General features: G+C 40.6%; 1 protein-coding gene across 1 annotated transcript in view; it reads left to right on the forward strand.

The window, feature by feature from the left end:
- sema4e (semaphorin 4e) overlaps window positions 1-9697 on the forward strand; it is a 28541-nt gene extending 18844 nt beyond the window's left edge. Inside the window, exons 11-15 of the mRNA XM_084056439.1 lie at window positions 1470-1692; window positions 3550-3686; window positions 4278-4435; window positions 5502-5554; window positions 6586-9697. Of these exons, the coding sequence (XP_083912565.1) occupies window positions 1470-1692; window positions 3550-3686; window positions 4278-4435; window positions 5502-5554; window positions 6586-7235 (1221 nt within the window). The 3' untranslated portion in view covers window positions 7236-9697. The remainder of the gene's footprint in view (window positions 1-1469; window positions 1693-3549; window positions 3687-4277; window positions 4436-5501; window positions 5555-6585) is intronic.
- The last annotated feature ends 12920 nt before the right edge of the window (window positions 9698-22617 follow it).

The raw sequence follows: 22617 nt of genomic DNA on the forward strand, positions 1-22617 counted from the left end.
TTCGGTTCCCATGGATTATATCCAGTGGTTCTCAAACTTTTTTTTATTTTATTTCAAGGACCCCCCAATTTTGGTATGCAATAAGTCTATGGACCCCCGATAACTCTGCGAGTGTACGAATAGAACCAAATGGACCCACAAGGGTCCAGTTACATGAATGAATGAATGCATGAATGAATTTATTTGGTGATGAAAGGAAAGAGAACATCAGCACTTCCACAACATACAAAGGCTTATTTTCATTGTGGTCCATAAAAAAAGACATCTACACATAACAGACCATGACACAAGTAGCAGCATCTAGTTGGTCTATCCAGAACATTGTATTGAGTTGGTCTATCCAGAACATTTCTCTCTGTGACAGTAATGTGGGGAGGTTGCCCCCTCTAGGGGCAGTAACATGTTCACCAACAACTGATGTTGGCCTATTAGTCCAGGCAAACTAGCGTTTCACACCAAAGTAATTGTAACAGACTTTTTTTCAACATACATCAGGGGTCTTCAGCGTTTTCAGGCCAAGGACCCCTTGGCTGAGAGCGAGATAAAGCGGGGACCCCCATTATGTATTGTGTAAAATATTTCTTTCTTCGTAGATTTCATCGGCAGCTTCATTGACTTGTTTCACAACAATATCATGTTGGATTCATGTTAATGTGTATTTCCAGACATGTAACCATGCACTTAAACAATACGTAGTAAACCTGACCTTTCACTCTGTACTTAGTCTGCTCTTTTTTCCCCCTACACCAAACCACTTTGCCGAAAATAGCCGATCTACAAGCGCACAACGCCTCGCAGCGCGAGGCGTTGTGTGCTTGTAGATCTGCTATTTTTGGCTAAAGTTCTCCTCAGAATAGGGATGCTTGTACTGACCTGTATGTAAAAATATAAAATAAAAAAAAACCTTGAACAAAAAAGAATAGGGATGCTTGGGTGAAGTGGTTAATGTAAAAATCACACAAAATTTGGCGGACCCCCTGTAGTAACTCTGAGGACCCCCTAGGGGTCCCGGACCCCCTGTTGAAGACCTCTGACATACATCATTTCTATGAGGTGTCCAGAACAACATACTAAAAGTCCTGAAATCCGAGTTCCGGAAATATGTTTAATTGGCATCAATCCAAAATGGGCGTCAAGTGAATTGAAATCTCAGACGAATGAAAATTGGACTCACTCTCACTTTTCCGCCGTAATCTGAAGACACACCTCTTCAGACTCCACCTTTAGCCCGTAGCACTTGACCTAGCCTTGAAGACCATGCAGTCTTATGCAAAGGTTACAAATGAAATTTAGATATTTAGACATTTAGATTATTTAGACAGATGCTGGGTTCACTTGAACGGCAGCTGTGCATAGAGCCTATTGGAACGAAACTGAACTTTGAAAACATAGTAAAAACTAAATAAAAATATAAACGTGAAAGGATAATGACCTTTGGTTCCATCACGTGTCTCGTGTTCCTCTTTCAGTGTATAGACGCCGAGGCTCGTAAGCAGGGCATCAACCGGACCCTGGACCTTCCCGATCGGACCCTGCAGTTCGTCAAAGACAAACCCCTGATGGACCCGGCGGTCAAGCCAATAGGAGAGAAGCCCCTGCTGGTGCGGAGGGGAGCTGCGTTCACACGCATCATAGTGAACCAAGTGCAGGCTGCGGATGGAGACAAGTACCACGTTATGTTCATAGGAACAGGTGTGTATGTGTATAGTACCATGTTATGTTCATAGGAACAGGTGTATATGTGTATAGTACCATGTTATGTTCATAGGAACAGGTGTGTATGTGTATAGTACCATGTTATGTTCATAGGAACAGGTGTATATGTGTATAGTACCATGTTATGTTCATAGGAACAGGTGTAGTACCACACATTGTTAATTATGACAGACAATTTTATGTAGTTTTAGTCATTGTCTTTTGAATAAAATTACATTATTTTAGTCACATTTTAGTCAACTGAAAATCTTTAGACTAGTTTTAATTATAGTTAATATTATACGATTTTATTCAACTGAATTTACAGTCGATGTATTTTAGTGGGCCTTGAGGCCATAGTAATGCCTGATTTAGACCAAAAATAGACGATCTACAAGCTCACAATGCGTCTGCAACATTGTGTTCATATACTGTAGGAATAGGTGTGTATGTAGTACGATGGTATGTTCATAGGATCAGGCGTGCATAGTGCATTGTTTCACAATGCGTCTGCGACATTGTGTTCATATAGGATCAGATGTGTATGTGTATGTGTATGTGTATGTGTATGTGTATGTGTATGTGTATAGCGTATATGTATAGGATTAAGAGCGTCTGCTAAATGCCTAAATTGTAAATTGTTCATAGGAACAGGTGTGTATGCTGTTGTCTGTGGGTAGGTGGGTTTCACATTAGAGTCTGTCGCTTAGTTCGGCACGTACACACTTGTGGTTGGGTAGGTGGGTTTCACATTAGGGTCTGTTGCTTAGTTCAGCACGTACAGACAGGTACAGACTTTTAACTGACATCTAGGGCAAAAGGTCAAGTACAGAATGTGCTAGATCTGCAGGTAGGTGTTTAGACACCTTCAGTTCAGTTTCAGTTGTATTTATTTATAGTGCAACATCACCCCAAGGGGTCTCTGTTACACTTCACAACAAGTCCTACTACAAAACACAGTAGCAACGAATACACATGTAAAATGTGCCAACTCGTATGGTCAAACAATCACCATGCGGCAGTGCACGGCTGAAAAATATACAGATCAGCAAAAAAGAAAGTTACAACACAGTGTTTATAACCACAGAGTAAGAAGAGGTGGACATAACAATGACATCAATACAACTCTGGGGGAACGGTAATGCAAGGGAAAAAAGATGGGTTTTTAGCTTAGATTTAAAAATGTCCAAAGAGTCAGCATCTCTAACACCTTCAGATGATACTGTCAGCCACCATAATGCCTCCTGTCTCAAGGCACATGTAGAATGAACGTTATGCTCCGTGGGGGCAGGAGACATCGCAGCAGATGAACAATCATTGCATTGTGTCAGTTTACAACTCTTTTTCTTTATTTACCCAGGGTAGTAGCTGAGCACTCTTCAAGTGCTCATTTTCAGCAACGCCCTGCACATAGAAACACACAGACAGACAGACAGACACATTAAAACCTGGGAGCTGACTAGTACAACCACAGTCTTATACTATTGGCCACTATGCAGCTCCACTGGAGCAGTTGGGGTTCAGTGCCTTGCTCAAGGGCACTTCAGTGGTGTTGGGGAAGTGGTGAACATTCACTTTTTCCTGCCGGTCCGGGGATTCGAACCGGCAACCTTCCGGCAACGAGGGCGCTCCTATAACCTTTAGGCCACCACTGCCCCTAACAACATGGAACCATAGTGTTAATGTTGTATTCTTTGTGTTCTCCTGTAGAACATGGAACCATAGTGTTAATGTTGCATACTTTGGGCTCTCCTGTAGAATATGGAACCATAGTGTTAATGTTGTATTCTTTGTGTTCTCCTGTAGAACATGGAACCATAGTGTTAATGTTGTATACTTTGGGTTCTCCTGTAGAACATGGAACCATAGTGAAAGCGGTGAACTTATATGACGAGTCGATGACTGCACCACGTGAGATGTTCATCATCGAGGAGGTCAAACTCTTCCAGACTGACGAGCCAATCAAAGTCCTCCGTTTCTCCAACACCACGGTAAAGCAAAGCTGTGCACATTCATGTCATGTTAAAGGTGGTGTCAGAAAAAGTTTAGCTAAAAAGTTAAAGTTCTATATTGTGATAGTAATCATTGTTACAGAGTGTTTGTAACAGTAACAGGGCTCTCCCCATCTCTCTAGATCTTTTCCAATTTCACTTGTTTATCCTGTATCCTGTATGAGTTCTCTATCCTGATTGGATCAAACTGTCATCCTGACCTGAACATTTATTTTCTGTTTACTAAAGAGCTGGAGAGACAGGGAGACCCCTGTTACTGAACAAACACTATATAACAATGATTACTAATTGGAATATAGAGTTATTTAACACTTATTTTAACAAAAAATAAATATAATCGCTTACACCATCTTTAAACCAATGAACTCATGACTTTATTACTTTACACAATGTTTATGTTTACTGCGCCTCTAACTGCGCGCGCGCGCGCGCGCGCGCGCGTGTGTGTGTGTGTGTGTGTGTGTGTGTGTGTGTGTGTGTGTGTGTGTGTGTGTGTGTGTGTGTGTGTGTGTGTGTGTGTGTGTGTGTGTGTGTGTGTGTGTGTGTGTGTGTGTGTGTGTGTGGTCACAGGGTCAGCTGTATGCTGGGTCAGAGTACGGAGCGGTCCAGATGCCTCTGGCCAGCTGTGGGAGGTCAGGGTCCTGTGTGGACTGTGTCCTGGCCAGAGACCCGTACTGTGGTTGGGACAAAACCATGGCTAAATGTGTCGCCCTGACTGACTCACAGAGGTAGGCTTCCTGCGACACATAACACTTCTACACAGGGAAGCTGTCTGAACCTTCCCTTAAACACCTGGGACAAGGCTCCACACGTCCCAGACTCTTCTCCCTTCTGGCTCCCAGACTGGAACAAACTCCCACATTGCAGTTAGTGGGAGTGAACAGCAGATTCACTCCCACTTTTGCGCCATAATCTGAAGACTCACACCTCTTCAGACTCCGCCTTAGCCCGTAGCACTTGACCAGGCACATGCCCACATAGACATCAAAGGAGGCTTGAGCCCCTGCACTTTTACCCCTCTGTAAATAGTGCCCTCTCCAGACCGTGAATGCAGCTTTTTATATGGTGAAAGTAATGCAAATGCGCCCTGAATTGTGATTGAGCAGAGGGAGTTTTTTAGGGTGTGGTGCTTGCAAAGATTGTTTTTTGTCAATGTGACTGTGCCTCATAAGTCATGACCAGGGCAAGGTTGTGTCCCACTGTTTGTAGATAACGTGCTCAAATGTGGAGTTATTCTTTTCGTGACGGGTATCATTCTCTTGTTAATTTAAAATGAGATATTACTCTTAAGTCTGACTAGAAATGTCAAATTGGTTTTGCCGGCAGTCAAAGTTACCTTTTTTTGGGGCTTTTTGCATTTATTATGCCTGGTATAAGGTACCTTTTTTTTTGGCTTTTTGCCTTTATTGATATATTACAGTAGGCTGACATGAAATGGGAGAGAGATGGGGGGGTGACACGCAGCAAAGGTTGAGAGTCGAACCCGTGACACGCTGTCACGCTGGCATTGCAGCCTAGGGTGCCTGGACCGCCACACTGCGGCCCAGGCCAGCCCCTGCCTCTCTAACGTGCTCTGCACGTCCCTGCACTTGACCTAGCCTTGACAACCATGCAGTCTTATGCAAAGGTTAAAAATGTAATTTAGATAGCATGTTATGTAGACAGATGCTTAGACAGAAGGTTCATTTGTTTACCTGGCATCCTATAGCTTCAATGTGCAGATTTATTTAATTTATATCATATTGTTTAGACTGACGCTTCCCTCCTCTCCTTCCCACCTCTCCTCTCTTGTAGTGAACTGCTCCAGAGTGTGAAAGAGGGAGATGCCTCCTTGTGCCCAGAGTCTGGTGAGTATGACATACGTAATAAGTATACGTAATAAATTAATATTAGTCATTAGTACAGTAAAGTATAACACAGGCTTTAGGAAGTGTGTTCAATTAAATGTAATGCATACAGTAAGTTCCCACGGACCTCTGGTCCTGTTTACACCTGCCATAACCATGTGTCCTGGCCTGGGTGAACAGGCTGTAATCTGATCATCTACAATCTACAATCTACTGCTGTAATCTGCTAAATCGCATGAAGTCAGGCATAAATGCACCCAAACCACATTGAAGATATGATCACCAACACGTCTGTCTACATTAATAATGACATCTAAACACAACGAGTCTCCGTCTTGTAAACAAAAATGACGTAAAGAACAGTACACACCAACTTAGTACATGCTCTACAAACACACGGTAGGCAGAAAGCCAGGTAGGATATTGTTACTAATCAGCAACAGAACAAATAAAACGTCATGTGACATGAGAACACAATCTCCTCCTGGGCGTTTGCCATTTTTTCTGGAGGAAATGAAAGGGAGCGATTATATCTCAGTGTGTACCGCTGTACATGTAAATTATATGAAATATTATTCTATCTGGAAATGAAACACATGTTAATGACAGGTTTAAATGTGAATCTATCTGATTATCATTCTATCTGGATATGAAATGGTACAGTATGAATGTTAATGACAGGTGTAATCTATCTGGATATCCTCACTGTCGGGTGGAAACCTTGTATGTCCAAAACCATTACTTTTCAGGAAATGGTAAAAAATAGCCTGTGTTCCAATGGATCCAATGTAGTTATTATTTAGCTTTTCATTGGTTCAATATTTATAAAACCCGCAGTCTAAACTACTTTCACTCAGCACACGTTGCATTGCGACTCGCTGTGAGCTTGTAGATCTGCTATTTTCACTACTCTTGTGCAACACTCTTGTACGAAGTAGGGCATTCATTTATGAAAAAAACATATATCCTGAAAATTATGCCGACAGCAACGACACAAACTGAACAGTGATTTCTTTGTGTTCTCCCATCAGACCCTGTGAAGACCGTGGATTGGTCGGTCTGGCACGACGGCAACGCCAAGCTCCGCTGCCTGCCGCCCTCCAGCCTGGCCAAGACGAGCTGGCAGCGCGACGGCGGCGCCCTGGCGCCCACCGGCCGCCTGCAGTTCCTGCGAGACGGCCTCCTCATCCTCAACGCCACGGCGGCGGACGAGGGCCTGTACCGCTGCCTGTCGGAGGAGCTCTCCAACAAGGTCTACACCGCCACCGTGGCCCAGTACAACCTCATGGTGACGGCGGGGGGCTCCGGCCGCGGCCTCCTGCCCCAGGCCCAGCGGGACGGGCCGTCCGTGGCCGGGCTGCAGGCGGCCGTGGGGCTCCTGGTGATCTTCCTCGCCGCCCTGCTGGCGTGGAACTTCTACAAGGGGCACCTGCCGCTGCCGTGGAGCCGCCGCGGGGGGCAGGGCAAGGCGGGGGCCGCCAGGCCGACGGCGGCGACGACGGGCAGCCACGGAGCGGCGCTGCTAGAGCCCGAGGCCCAGCAGGGGGTGGCGGCGACGGCGGCGACGCAGACCTTGGCGGCGGAGAGCAAGCCCCTGGTGTCCGGAGCAGAGAACTGCAGTAGTAACAACAACCACAACACTGTAGAGCTGCAGTTCATCGATGAGGAGTCCGAATCCTAAAAGCAAACACGCACGTCTTATTTTTAGGGGGTTTTCTGTGAACTGTTGATAGAAATGACTGAACAGTCAGAATTACCTCAGGACATAATGGTTCTCAAAACAAGACCCTCATAACTCTGAGAGTGTACAAATGGAACCAAATGGACCCTTAAAGACCTGGAACGCATCTGTGTCACTTTAGATTTCTTTGGCTATTCAAAAGTAGCAGATATACAAGCTCATAGCGCGGCACCGAGTGCCGCGCTACGAGCTTGTAGATCTGCTATTTTTGATTTTTTTCCCGTTTTTTTTTTAGGATTTCGATTTTTTTTAGACGCGGCCTCAGGTCTTAATGGGTTAACTGCCAGAGTAAAAGTTAATAGTGTCACCCCAGTGCCAGTGAAAACTAGAGTTTTTTTACCTACCTTTGAAAAATCATGGAATATTTTCCGTGATCGCCGTCCGCACGGAGATCGCCTCGTTACACGCACGCAGGTCTCAGGAGTCTCGGAAATCCGCTTGCGGTAATCCGTTGCATAGCTGTGGCCATTTGAATGTGCCTTGTTTTTAGCCATAACGCAAGAGGAGCGAAGATATAGCCATTTTCCCACAGGAAATAAACAAGAAGTTGTGAAAATACATATTATATATAATATATATATTTAAATATATTTTGTTATATATATTTAAATATATATATTTTTAAAGCGAACATTTGTAAAATATTTTGTTCCAGGTACCCCCCATGATGCAAAGATTTGAGTTACAAATGTTTGCTTAAAAAATCATATATTCAAAGATTTGCACTCATTTTCACAATAATAATAAAAAAAAGCAGATCTACAAGCTCATAGCGCGGCACTCGGTGCCGTGCTATGAGCTTGTATATCTGCTATTTTTGAATAGCCAAGGAAATCTAAAATGACCCCGGATTGAATGGGTTACGGTCCATTTGGTTCCATTTGTACACTCTCAAGAGTTACAGACCTGTTAAGGGTCCATTTGGGACCCCCTCAAGGAGCCCTGAGGGCTCTTTTGGACCAGGTGACCCAGTGGATTCACTGACCTTCTGGACCAGGTGACCCAGTGGATTCACTGACCTTCTGGACCAGGTGACCCAGTGGATTCACTGTTTTTAGTTGCTTTGTGTTGGAAAAAGGAACGAGTGAAAATAACAATACCTCATTTGCTCAACGTGTGGAAACTGCACAGGATACTGGGGAATGATAAAAAAGAAAAAACAATAATAATAATACAGCCATTCGTGTTAAATTTCTCTTTTGAAAAGACTGGCCTTTTTATAGACTTAAAGGTACGGTAAGTGGTATTTTTTTGGTTAAACAAAAATGTGTTTTGTGAAAAGGTTAAAGCTCTATATTCTGATAGTACTCATTGCTATAGAGCAGGGGTTACTACAGGCGGTCCGCCAAATCTATGTGTGGTATGATTTTTTTTTTTACCTTAACCACTTGAACCCTAGCATCCCTTTTCTGAGGAGAACTTAGCGCCAGGCGTTGAGAGCTTGTAGATCTGCTATTTTTGCCAAAGAGGCTATGGTGTAGAGGGAAAAAAGAGCAGACTAAGTAAAAAAAAACTTTAATCTGAAACACAATTTTATACAATATAGAGTAGGGGGTCCCTGCTTCATCTCTCTCTCAGCTAGGGGGTCCTTGGCCTGAAAACGTTGAAGACCCCTGCTATAGAGTGTTTGTTCAGTAACAGGAGTCTCCCTGTCTCTCCAGCTCTTTAAGAAACAGAAAATACATTTTCAGGCGGGTGGCTAATTTCAGCCAATCAGGAGAGAGGGTGCCCATTTATCAGCTTACATTTTATAGCTTTTCTTTTCTTCTTTTTTTTTTAAATTTCACTTGTTTATCCTGTACGAGTTTTCTCTCCTTATTGGATAACATTGGTATCCTGACCCGGATATTTATTTTTCTGTTCATTAAAGAGCTGGAGAGTCATGGAGACTCCTGTTACTGAACAAACACTCTGTAGCAATGAGTACTATCGCAATACAGAGCTATTTAACACATATTTTAAGCATGAAATGTCACCCACCTTACCTTTAATGCACCAAAATGTTGCTATAATAATCACACACCACCAATATAATATGATTTCTGCTGTACATATTGTTGATTTCTGTTCTCATTGTCTTAAAACAGGTGTTTAAGTTTGGCTGTCTGTTCTCCACCGGTTCTGTATACATGTGATATTTACATTGCAAGATGGAGTTTACCTTCATATAACTGGAGCCCCTTTTTTCCCCAAGACCACATAAGCCCATTTTATACTTTGTTGTACACGTGTTGCGTGGAAAACTTGTAAATCGGGTATTTTTAAATTGCAATATTTTTGTTTTAGTTTTTCTTAAGTCTTGAATGCCCAAAATACCAGGTTAAAAGTGGCTAACATTCCAATGCACTGTGGAGGTTGTCTGTGAAGTCTTGTCACTGTATTAAAATGCATTTCCCACCTAATCCCTTGTGATGTTTCAACAGTATGTACATACAGGCCGACACGCCTGACTGGTTTATGGGGCAAGATGAGACTCGTCAAGAATGTGTGAACAACACAACACAGCACAGTGCAGATGAATGGGATCTGCCTGCAAGCATTAGATAAAACGCTTCCGGAAGAGATCTACAGTCAAAACTCAAAATCTTGTAACCTCACTGAATTCAACTGTTTTTGACTGACTGATTGATTGATTGAATACTTTATTAACAGGTTTGTTAACTGTACAGGTAGTACAGTCAAAGGTTATGATAAAAGTATAACACAAAAAGCCCCGGGGGGGGGGGGGGGGGGGGGGGGCTTACAATTTACAATTTAGGCATTTAGCAGACACTCTTAATCCAGAGCGATTTACAGTAAGCAAGGGAAACATGAGGTTACATCAAATGCATAGAAATAGTAATCTAGGATCATAGGTAAACCAAGAACCTATCATCAGTATAATATTAAAACAAAATGGAGTAATCCATTTTACTCACATACATTGAAACTACAGTATACACACTATAGGATGCCAGGTCTACAAATGACCTGACATCTCTCTACATAACTACTAAATCCCAGTTCTCCTAGAGTTCAATGCTGGCCTACTTCAAAATATTCAAAATATTTTATGTTTTAGTAAAGTGCATGAGTCAAGTGCCTTTAATTATTTCAGGGGAATAACCCATCACGTTCACGCAATGTCAATATACAATGTTTCTTATGTCTGGGTAGCTCAGTCGGAAGAGCTCTTGACTCGGAACCGCAAGGTCATGCGATCGAACCCTGGCACTGGCAATGAGCGATCTGCCTCCCTGCAGTCTAGTAGTGCATTGTAACAGGGATAGACTCCTGTGTTCTTGGCTGGTGCTGACAAGAAGCCCCTCCAGCCTACCTACCATTTTGCCTTTAAATGTCTATTGCCATTGACAATGCATTGGGCACTTAACGTTAAATATTTCAAAAACTACAAATCATTTCAAAGTAAAACATCTCAAGGATGCATACCACAGTAAGGTGGAATTTTTGAACTGTGAATGGAGTTTCTAGGTGAAAGTGTTTTGTTGAGGTCCCAAAGCCTTCCATCGGCCTCCATTATAAATCTCTGAACTTTTAAAGGAGTACGATTCTAAAACTATTAAACATTTCAAATATTCCTTTTCAGTCCACAGTAAGATGAACATTTTAAAGTATGAATGGGGTTACTAGCAGTAAGTATGTAGGATTAGTGGCCTGTACTCGTTTCCCTTTGCCGCATCCACAATGTATGGGGCGCTTAAAGTTAAATATCTCCCAAACTACAAATGATTTCAAAGAAAAAATCTCAAGCATGCATGTCCACAGTAAGGTGGAATTTTAAAAGTGTGAATGGAGTTTCTAGGTGAAAGTTTTTTTTTGTTTATTTTTTAGGTGCCAAAATCCTCCATCGACCTCCATTATAAATCTCTGAACTTTTAAAGGAGTACAATTCTAAAACTATTAAACATTTCAAAGATTCCTTTTAAGGCAAACATGTCCACAGTAAGATGAACATTTTAAAGTATGAATGGGGTTACTAGCAGTAAGTATGTAGGATTAGTAGCCTGTACTCGTTTCCCAAGACTCAATACCCAAAAGAGTCTTGAGTCGAACCAGAGGATCCCGCGGAAACATCAAATTTCTCTTTTGGGCCTTGAGTCCCAAGACTCAAGGCCCAAAAGGGAAATTTGATGTCTCCGCGGGATCCTCTGTCTTGACTCAAGATCCAAAAGAGAAATTTGATGTGTCCTTGGAATCATACGAGGAAGTAAAATGTATAATAAGCAAGAAAGGAAACACGGCTGCAATAAATGGATCCAAGGATATAGCATGGCAAAGTATTGCTTACAAATTAAATGCAAAAGTCGTCCAAACATATATACAATTTATATACAAGTCCATAAATATATAATTCAGTTAGGTAAACATGAGGAGTGTATAGTGAATATTGGAATTATTGCCTACTAATCTACAATGCGATAGCCTATTATATGCACCATGCATCCAACCAATATGAGAGTCTGTGCTCAGGATCAGGAATGTGTCAAAAACAAAAAAATCTCCATGAATTCAAGACTTCATGGAGTGTGTAATTCCAATTTTTTTCCGTGCACTTTTAAAACATATAGTAAATTTTCACCATTGTGTCACTACCGAAACGGAAAAAAAATTACCAAGTCCAGAGCTCGATGAATGTTAGGGACCAAAAAAAAAGTCAGTACCAATCAACTTTAAATTGCCTGAAACGTACTCCTAATAGGTTTTTGGGGGAACCATTTTTGGTAGCACTTTACAATAATGACCCGTTATAAAGCATTTATAAACGTTTATAAGTAGTTTGTAGACTATTAACAAATCATTAACAACCTGTTTGTTGACATTCGTAAATGATTACTAAGACCTTTATAACTACAGTTACAAATCATTTGTAAAGTATTAGTAAGTAGTGAACTATTCATGAATAAGCCATTTATATACATGTGTAAAAGATTATTAAATCATTTGTAACGACCCATTCTAAAGCATTTATAAACGTTTATAAGCAGTTTGTAGACTATTAACAAATCATTAACAACCTGTTTATTGACATTCGTAAATGATTACTAAAACCTTTATAACTACGGTTACAAATCATCTATAAAGGTATTAGTAACTATTCATGAATAAGCCATGTATAATACATCTGTAAATGATTATTAAATCATTTGTAACTGATGTTACATAATATATACAAGCTATTGGTAGCTTGTTCATGTTTAACATATGCTTTGTTAAACATTCCTAAAGTATCTATAAATCCTTAGTACATGTTATTATGTGCCCTATAGTAAAGTGAAGACAGTTCATCATTTATGACTGTCTGTTAATGTGTTTGTTCATGTTTAACATGCTTTGTAAAACATTCCTAAAATATCTATAAATCCTTTGTACATGTTATTATGTGCCCTACAGTAAAGTGAAGACAGTTCATCATTTATGACTGTCTGTTAATGTGGACTTTCTCCTTACCTGTTGCAAACTACCTGGCTTTCATGAATGCAGACACCAAACAATTACTAGAATTATCATTCATGTTAAGCAAATGATGCGTAAGACATTCGTAAAGAGTATGTAAACCATTTGCAGACGTTATCATGAGCCTGAGCCTACAGTAGTTGCTTCTTTTGGGCTTGTTTTCATAGACCTGTCCGCTTGTTTCTTTTGCAAAATCTGGCAACACACTGATTACCTGCATTACACCTGCAGTAGCCTACTAGGGAGGAAGTGAACAGTGATGCAGTTGCAGACTGGACAGAAATATGTCTAATTCATGTTTTATGTGTTTTAACTGTCTTGTTGCAGGTGATCGAGGTAACATAAAATGGCTAATCTTACACACATGAAGTAGCATTATGACTAGGGGGTATTTTGATGGTGGCTGTTTGTATCCACAATGTTTGTTTTGATGTGTAGGCTAGTAATGTCCTCCATGCTTAGCAGTTTAGCTTAGCAGCTAAAGCTAACTTGCACTGGGAGGTGGTGACTGCAGAGGCTCCAAGCTGCTACTCTGTGATTCTGTTGTGATTAATTTCTTTGTTTAAATGTCAGTGTGTGTGTGCTGTGGCCAAGAGTTGCTACATTTTATATCTTAATAAATTGTTGTATACTTGTATACTATATAACGTTACTTTTGCCACTTTTTGATGTCACATGTTTTACTAATCACTGTTAAACATGAAATAATAATGCATAGTCTTCACTTTACAACAAGGCCCATGATAACGTTAGCAAATGGTCAACACACTCTTTACGAATGTCTTACGAATCATATATTAAACATGAAAGATAATTCTAGTAATTGTTTGGCATCTGCATTCATGAAAGCCAGGTAGTTTGCAACAGGTAAGGAGAAAGTCACATTAACAGACAGTTGTAAATGATGAACTGTCTTCACTTTACTATAGGGCGCATAATAACATGTACTAAGGATTTATAGATATTTTACTCTACTCAGAGTCATAAGTTTACAAAATGTACTAAAGTACAGTGAACGTCTGTGCGGTTTGTCTTCATCACTGAAAATAACGTACATGTAAACTGATATAAAACTGCTGTCATGTGCAGTTGGGGTGAAGAAACACAACCATTTCACTCCTAATAATACCTATTTGATTTGACATCCTGACTTGCTGCTGTAGCTGAGGCTTGAACCTGTTCACCTGCGGCTCACTAGTCAGTGACTCTATCCATTCACCTACAGCTGTTACCTTGGAATCTGTGGTTCTGAAACGTTTTGTTGTCAACCCCCCAAATTGACATGTATTTGGGCAGTGGACCCCAATGTGAAAAGATGTAGTGTCAGGGCCCCCCATGAAAAAGATTCATATTTATGCTGTAACACATTTTTTTTAAAGTTATTTGTCTTGTTTGTTGTTCAAGTCAAAGCACCAGGAAGGCTGTACTTGTCAGCCATCTGTTAGCTCAATGGGTTGAGACGCAGTATTCATGATCCAGAGGCCATGAGTTCAAATCCCATTGATGTCTTTCCTATGATTCTTTCCTTTGCAGACTGGCTTCCAGAAGATCAACTGAAAACTACCAGGAAGGCTATATTTGTCATCCAACTGTTAGCTCAATGGGTTGAGACGCAGTATACATGATCCAGAGGCCATGAGTTCAAATCCCATTGATGTCTTTCCTATGATTCTTTCCTTTGCAGACTGGCTTCCAGAAGATCAACTGAAAACTACCAGGAAGGCTGTACTTGTCAGCCATCTGTTAACTCAATGGGTTGAGACGCAATATACATGATCCAGAGGCCATGAGTTCAAATCCCACTGGTGTCTTTACTGTGATGCTTCCCTTTGCAGACTAACTTCTAGAAAAACAAGTTAAAACCACCAGAAAACCTGTAACTCTCAGCCAACAGCATAGCTCAACTGGTAGAGCTTCTGTCCAATAACATGACTTGACTTGACTTGAGTGGGTTCGATTCCCACTCGAGTCAAGTGTCCCCGGTAAATTGGGGCAACGGATAAATTGACTGATATCCTTTGTGATGCTTCCTTTTGCAGACTAACTTCTAGAAAAACAAGTTAAAACCACCAGGAAACCTGTAACTCTCAGCCTACAGCATAGCTCAACTGGTAGAGCGTCTGTCCAATAACATGACTTGACTTGACTTGAGTGGGTTCGATTCCCAAGTTACCGGGGACACTTGACTCGAGTGGGAATCGAACCCACTCAAGTCAAGTCAAGTCAAGTCAAGTTATTGGACAGACGCTCTACCAGTTGAGCTATGCTGTTGGCTGAGAGTTACAGGTTTCCTGGTGGTTTTAACTTGTTTTTCTAGAAGTTATTCTGCAAAGGGAAGCATCACGAAGGATATCAGTCAATTTGTCCGTTGCCCCAAGTTACCGGGGACACATGACTCGGAGTGGGAATCGAACCCACTCAAGGAAAGAATCATAGGAAAGACATCAATGGGATTTGAACTCATGGCCTCTGGATCATGAATACTGCGTCTCAACCCATTGAGCTAACAGATGGCTGACAAGTACAGCCTTCCTGGTAGTTTTCAGTTGATCTTCTGGAAGCCAGTCTGCAAAGGAAAGAATCATAGGAAAGACATCAATGGGATTTGAACTCATGGCCTCTGGATCATGTATACTGCGTCTCAACCCATTAAAGAATCATAGGAAAGACATCAATGGGATTTGAACTCATGGCCTCTGGATCATGAATACTGCGTCTCAACCCATTGAGCTAACAGATGGCTGACAAGTACAGCCTTCCTGGTGCTTTGACTTGAACAACAAACAAGACAAATAACTTAAAAAAAAATGTGTTACAGATTTAACATGGAGGTCGATGGAAGAATTTGGGACCTCAAAAAAACACTTTCACCTAGAAACTCCATTCACAGTTCAAAAAATCCACCTTACTGTGGACAATGCATGCTTGAGATTTTTTCTTTGAAATCATTTGTAGTTTGGGAGATATTTAACTTTAAGCGCCCCATGCATTGTGGATGCGGCAAAGGGAAACGAGTACAGGCTACTAATCCTACATACTTACTGCTAGTAACCCCATTCATACTTTAAAATGTTCATCTTACTGTGGACATGTTTGCCTGAAAAGGAATCTTTGAAATGTTTAATAGTTTTAGAATTGTACTCCTTTAAAAGTTCAGAGATTTAACATGGAGGTCGATGGAAGAATTTGGGACATCAAAAAAACACTTTCACCTAGAAACTCCATTCACAGTTCAAAAAATCCACCTTACTGTGGACATGCATGCTTGAGATATTTTCTTTGAAATCATTTGTAGTTTGGGAGATATTTAACTTTAAGCGCCCCATGCATTGTGGATGCGGCAAAGGGAAACGAGTACAGGCTACTAATCCTACATACTTACTGCTAGTAACCCCATTCATACTTTAAAATGTTCATCTTACTGTGGACATGTTTGCCTGAAAAGGAATCTTTGAAATGTTTAATAGTTTTAGAATTGTACTCCTTTAAAAGTTCAGAGATTTAACATGGAGGTCGATGGAAGAATTTGGGACCTCAAAAAAACACTTTCACCTAGAAACTCCATTCACAGTTCAAAAAATCCAGCTTACTGTGGACAATGCATGCTTGAGATTTTTTCTTTGAAATCATTTGTAGTTTGGGAGATATTTAACTTTAAGCGCCCCATGCATTGTGGATGCGGCAAAGGGAAACGAGTACAGGCTACTAATCCTACATACTTACTGCTAGTAACCCCATTCATACTTTAAAATGTTCATCTTACTGTGGACATGTTTGCCTGAAAAGGAATCTTTGAAATGTTTAATAGTTTTAGAATTGTACTCCTTTAAAAGTTCAGAGATTTAACATGGAGGTCGATGGAAGAATTTGGGACCTCAAAAAAACACTTTCACCTAGAAACTCCATTCACAGTTCAAAAAATCCACCTTACTGTGGACATGCATGCTTGAGAGTTTGTCTTTGAAATCATTTGTAGTTTGGGAGATATTTAACTTTAAGCGCCCCATGCATTGTGGATGCGGCAAAGGGAAACGAGTACAGGCTACTAATCCTACATACTTACTGCTAGTAACCCCATTCATACTTTAAAATGTTCATCTTACTGTGGACATGTTTGCCTGAAAAGGAATCTTTGAAATGTTTAATAGTTTTAGAATTGTACTCCTTTAAAAGTTCAGAGATTTAACATGGAGGTCGATGGAAGAATTTGGGACCTCAAAAAAACACTTTCACCTAGAAACTCCATTCACAGTTCAAAAAATCCACCTTACTGTGGACAATGCATGCTTGAGATTTTTTCTTTGAAATCATTTGTAGTTTGGGAGATATTTAACTTTAAGCGCCCCATGCATTGTGGATGCGGCAAAGGGAAACGAGTACAGGCTACTAATCCTACATACTTACTACTAGTAACCCCATTCATACTTTAAAATGTTCATCTTACTGTGGACATGTTTGCCTGAAAAGGAATCTTTTAAATGTTTAATAGTTTTAGAATTATACTCCTTTAAAAGTTCAGAGATTTAACATGGAGGTCGATGGAAGAATTTGGGACCTCAAAAAAACACTTTCACCTAGAAACTCCATTCACAGTTCAAAAAATCCACCTTACTGTGGACATGCATGCTTGAGATTTTTTCTTTGAAATCATTTGTAGTTTTGGAAATATTTAACTTTAAGCGCCCAATGCATTGGCAATGGCAATGGCCATGGCCATAAAGGCGAAAAAAAGTTAGTAGACCCGTGGGAGCAAGGTTGCTCAAATGGCAAGTTTACTGTTCTGGGATTCGATCCTATGACTTTGTGGTCTGAAGTCAAGAACTCTTCCAAAGTGAGCTACCCAAGCACATTAAGCTTTGTACATTGACGTTATATGAACGTGATGGGACATTCCCCCAATTAATTAAAGACATTTGCCTCATGCACTTTACAAGTGTGCTTATTGTCAGCAACAGCCAAGAACACTGCTCCACCACAATTCATAGGTCAGCCAGACTGGCCTGCAGTGAATTCAATGATTGTTTCAGAAGTTGAAAAGCAGAAATGAACGTTAACCGCCATTGGTCAAAGATCATCAACATGGCTCTTGATATTAATGACTGTTCTATGTTCTTCTAACTAACTAGCTAACTAACAGCATGGGGAAAACACACAACCTTCATCTAAATCCATTGAACAAATAGACCCTATCTACTGAGCACTTGCAAAGATCCGACTCCTCTGATCTGTTTTATTCAGTAGTCTTTGTCGCCCTCGTGTGGACAAAATGAATAAATACAAGTGGAAGTGTTCATTCAGTTCATAGAATAGGCTCACCTCTCTTACTTGTATTTGTAGGCTATACTGCATTTGAAACGCAAGTTAATGTGTCAAATCAAATCTTTTATTATCATTTATATTTCCTCTCATCCCTTTTTGTCTCACTGTAGGTCTTTCGCTCATTTGTGCTCATTTATTGTCTCAGCTAAATCAGCATTGCCCATACAGCAGGGGTCTTCAACGTTTTCAGGCCAAGGACCCCCTAGCTGAGAGAGAGATGAAGCAGGGACCCCCTCTATATTGTATAAAATGGTGTTTCAGATTAAACTTTTTTTGCTTACTTGGTCTGCTCTTTTTTCCCTCTACACCTAAACCTCTTCGCCAAAAATAGCCGATCTACAAGCTCGCTGAGGCGTTGTGAGCTTGTAGATCGGCTATTTTTGGCTAAAGTTCTCCTCAGAAAAGGATGCTAGGATGCTAAGTGGTTATGGTAGGAAAAAAAAAACATATCACAACAAAGGACCCAGTGGAGTAACTCTGAGGACCTCCTAGGGGTCGCGGACGCCCTGTTGACGACCCCTGCCATACAGTGTAACTCTTTTTTTGCCCTCAAAATAAGAAGTCAGGTGAATGAGATTGACGACTGTCACAGATTCGCGGTGGCAAGACACATAATCGTGAAATTGTGACAGCTGTCAATCTCAAAATATGTATTTTTTTTGTGAGCTTGTAGATCGACATGAGCCAAAAATGGCTCATGTTCCCCCCAGAATATTGAGGCTGGGGTTCAAGAGGTTAGCCACATAAAAAGAGGGGCCGAAACCTCTTATCTCCATATTTAACCTTTTTGTGATAAAGTTAACGCCCTACTCGATCATACTACAGCGTCACACAAACGTATCAAAAGTAGCAGATCTACAAGCTCAAAAGCTGGCGCGAAGCGATGCATTTTGAGCTTGTAGATCTGCTACTTTTGCCGTTTTTGAATTTGAATCCTGAAAAGCAACAGTATGAGGTTTCCACACGACAGAGACGTTATGGTACTTGAAGTATATTTAAAATGCTTTTGTACTTCTACTCAAAGTCACATTTTGAATGCAGGACTAACTGTATTTCTACTGGATTGTGGCAAGAGAGACACCCCCAACGCACACACACACACAGAGGGAAAAGCTCAATCATCTTTAATGTCATTTTCAAAACACAATGTTTTTTGCTTTTAGGAACCACAATACAGACAGTATTTTTAACAACTAGAAAAGCTACTATCTCTGTAACGTACTAGTAGCACACACATGACTAACACAGTTTTTACATTTCAAAGACCCCCATAAACTCTCAGAGTTACAGACCCGTTCAGGGTACATTTGGCCCAAGACTCAAAACACACTGTTATGTCTCCCTGGAACCCAAACTACTGAATATAGCAGATCTACAAGCTCACACCGCCTTGTGGTGTGAAGCGTTGTGAGCTTGTAGATCTGCTATTTTCACAACTTCTTACGTTTTATTTATTGAATTTCTTTTTTCTTTTCTTTTCTTTTATTCATGAAATTATTTTGGAAAATGTCAGTTTGTGCGGTGGTTCCCGAACTTTTGAGCTCGAGACCCAAAAGAGAAAGTTTGTCGTCTCTCCAGGAGCCCAAACTAGTGAAAATAGCAGATCTACAAGCGCACAACACCTAGATCAGCTATTTTCACTACTTCTTAAAAAGTGTATTTTTGGGGGGGAATTTCTTTTTATTTTTAATCTTTTTTTATTTATTTATGAAATTATTTTGAAAAATGTTTGATTTTGTATTCAATTTATGAAAAAAAATGATATAAAAGGGGGTTCCCAGGGGATCTTCAGCAAAATGTGTTAATATGGCATCAAAATCAATGTAAGCAATTTAACCCCTATATACATCATCGGCTATTTGTAAATAGACCATCGGCTATTTCAAGGACCCGTTGAGAAAGACTGTTTCAGATCTCTGGGACCCCAGAGGATCTACTACACTATAAGATCTACTAGAGGATCCAAGGGCTCTTGTGCGGAGTGCACCTTGTGACATCACCAGTCATCTATGATGTCACAGACATTTGGAGTCATATACGTCACAAACACGTCATAAACCCTGACATATTTACCACACATAAAAAAAAACAGTTTAAAACATATATGAAGGAAAATGAGTGAAGGTTCTTCTTTGGCCACCTGACAGTGTGTGTGCATACACGTCTTAGGGGTTCCTTGGCCAGTCAGACAGACAGACAGACAGACAGACAGACAGACAGACAGACAGACAGACAACCAGCCAGCTGTGTTCACAGAAGCATCCATCCACCCACCCACCCGCCCAGACTCCTGACAGATGGATTTGCTGGAGGACTGCCGGGCTCTGTTCGGGCCGCACGGCGCCGGAGGCCGACCTCAGACGAGGCTACTATTTTTTATTTTTTTTTATTAAAAAAAGAAAAGAAAGTTATTTTTCTTTTTTAACATGATTTCCAAGTCTCTGACATCTCTGGATGAAAGTAAGAGACATAAATGTTAAAACAGGATTTGGGTGCAAAATTGGTGAAGTGCCACTTTACCTTTTTTCCAGCATGAAAAACATGGTCTTCTGTGTCCCAGCTGAGCATGCATCTACAGTACCTCAACATAGAAATTATTCCCCCAACTGTCTGTGTAACTGTTCTAAATATTTACTGCCAGGCAATTACTATTACTATATGTTACACGCCCCAGGGGTGTGGCTTAGTAAACAGATTATATTTTTAAAACTGATCTGCAGGTTCACCTGAACAAACAGGGGAAAACGGGAGACACAGTCAGTTTTAGAGTTGTCTTTTCCCTCTTCCTTGTCCATCTCAATTTATTAACACTTATGCCATATCACCATTTACTTGTCTTTCTTTGTTTTGAAGAGTTTCAGTTACTGTATCAATATTCTCACATTCACAAAATATCAATAAACCCATATTTTCTTCTTTCTTACACACATTCATCAAAACACACATCTGTTCCATATTCACATTCCCATGTGTTTACTCTTCACAGCATCAATAAACTGGAATATTCTCTTTTTGGCTTTAACCAATAAGTGCTTAATGCTAAGATTTTTTTTTTTAAATGTCACATATCAACATGAACTTATTCATGCATAGCCTACACATGAAATCAATCAAAAATCACTTGCTTAATTTGACCAAAAAGGTTCATACTGCATTGGTATATCACAATGGATAGATTACAAAGACACATTGCAAGGCATTACTGGAGAGGATTAATTAACTACATCAAAAAACAAAAATAAACATTTCCAAATGCAAAAAGTACAATCACACATCAAACAATACAACAGGAGCTTTTAAAAAACAAAAGGGATCAGCAAAAAAAACTGTTAGTGAAACACACTGCAGCAGTGGTTCACAACCAGTGGTCCGGGGACCACTAGTGGTCCTTGAGGGGGTTCCAGGGGGTCCCCAGCCAAATTAATAGTTAAGGACCAAATTGACCTTCATTTGGTTCCATTTGTATACTCTCAGAGTTAAATGAACACTAATGATGATGATACAGTGTAGATTGGGACCCCCAAGAAATCAAAATGGTTGAGTCCCAGGCATATCTTTTCAAATGGGGGTCCGTGGGCTAATATGTGTCAATTTGGGGGTCCTTGACACGAAAAAAGTTGAAAACCACTGTACTACAGGACACATGTGTGAGCAGCAGTAATGGCTGCCATGAATCTGACTGCTTAGACCTAGATTCAACTACGCTCAACAAACTAATACAAAATAGTTTCTGGCATAACACCAAGACAAACTTTGTTTTATATTATAAAGTGCTCATATTGAACATGTTTAATGTTCTAAAACATCATTTACCTGAACAAACAGGGACAAACAGGAGACAGAATCAGTTTTAGTGTTGTCTTTTCTCTCTTCCTTGTCCATCTGAAGAAGGAGTCACCTGACCACCTAAAGCTACCTGGCTCACAGGCAAATTTGCCACCTTGTGGCGAAAAGTGGGATAGATCTGTTCCTAAAATATAAGTTCCCTGCTCATTCCAATACACATTAAGGCTCTTAAAAATATAAAGAACACATACATAATAAAACAAAAATGTGACTATACATTTGTGTATGTCACATATACATCACATATTTACATAATTTATTATTATTGTAAATTTGAGTGCAACATTAACAGGTAAACTGTGAATTGATATTACACCTGCCATGGCTGTATTGTCTGCAAACTGCATTGAAAGGCCCTCTTCCTGGCACACACTGCAACATGTCATGGAGGGCATGGGCCAGAGCATACACAGCCTTGGCCTGAGGTCAGACACTTCCAACAGGGTGGTTTCTGCTGTTCCTATGTCCTCTTAAACACTTTCAACTGAATTATGACTGGATATGTATGAAGTCTTACTGTATGACTTTTTACATCACTTGAAAAGAAGGTACGAGTGCTGACAGTGAGGCCTTGATGATCATGAGGCATGTAATGCCTGAGTGAGTACCCACACTGAGCATCCATCCACAGTCTGAGTTGGTGAGCCGTGGTGCAGTGGCGCAGCCAGAACGCTAGTATAGGCTGGGTCTCAGCAGGAGCGGG

Source organism: Gymnoscopelus microlampas (assembly GCF_963454915.1).
Source record: "Gymnoscopelus microlampas genome assembly, chromosome: 5".
Taxonomy (NCBI): Eukaryota; Metazoa; Chordata; class Actinopteri; order Myctophiformes; family Myctophidae; genus Gymnoscopelus; species Gymnoscopelus microlampas.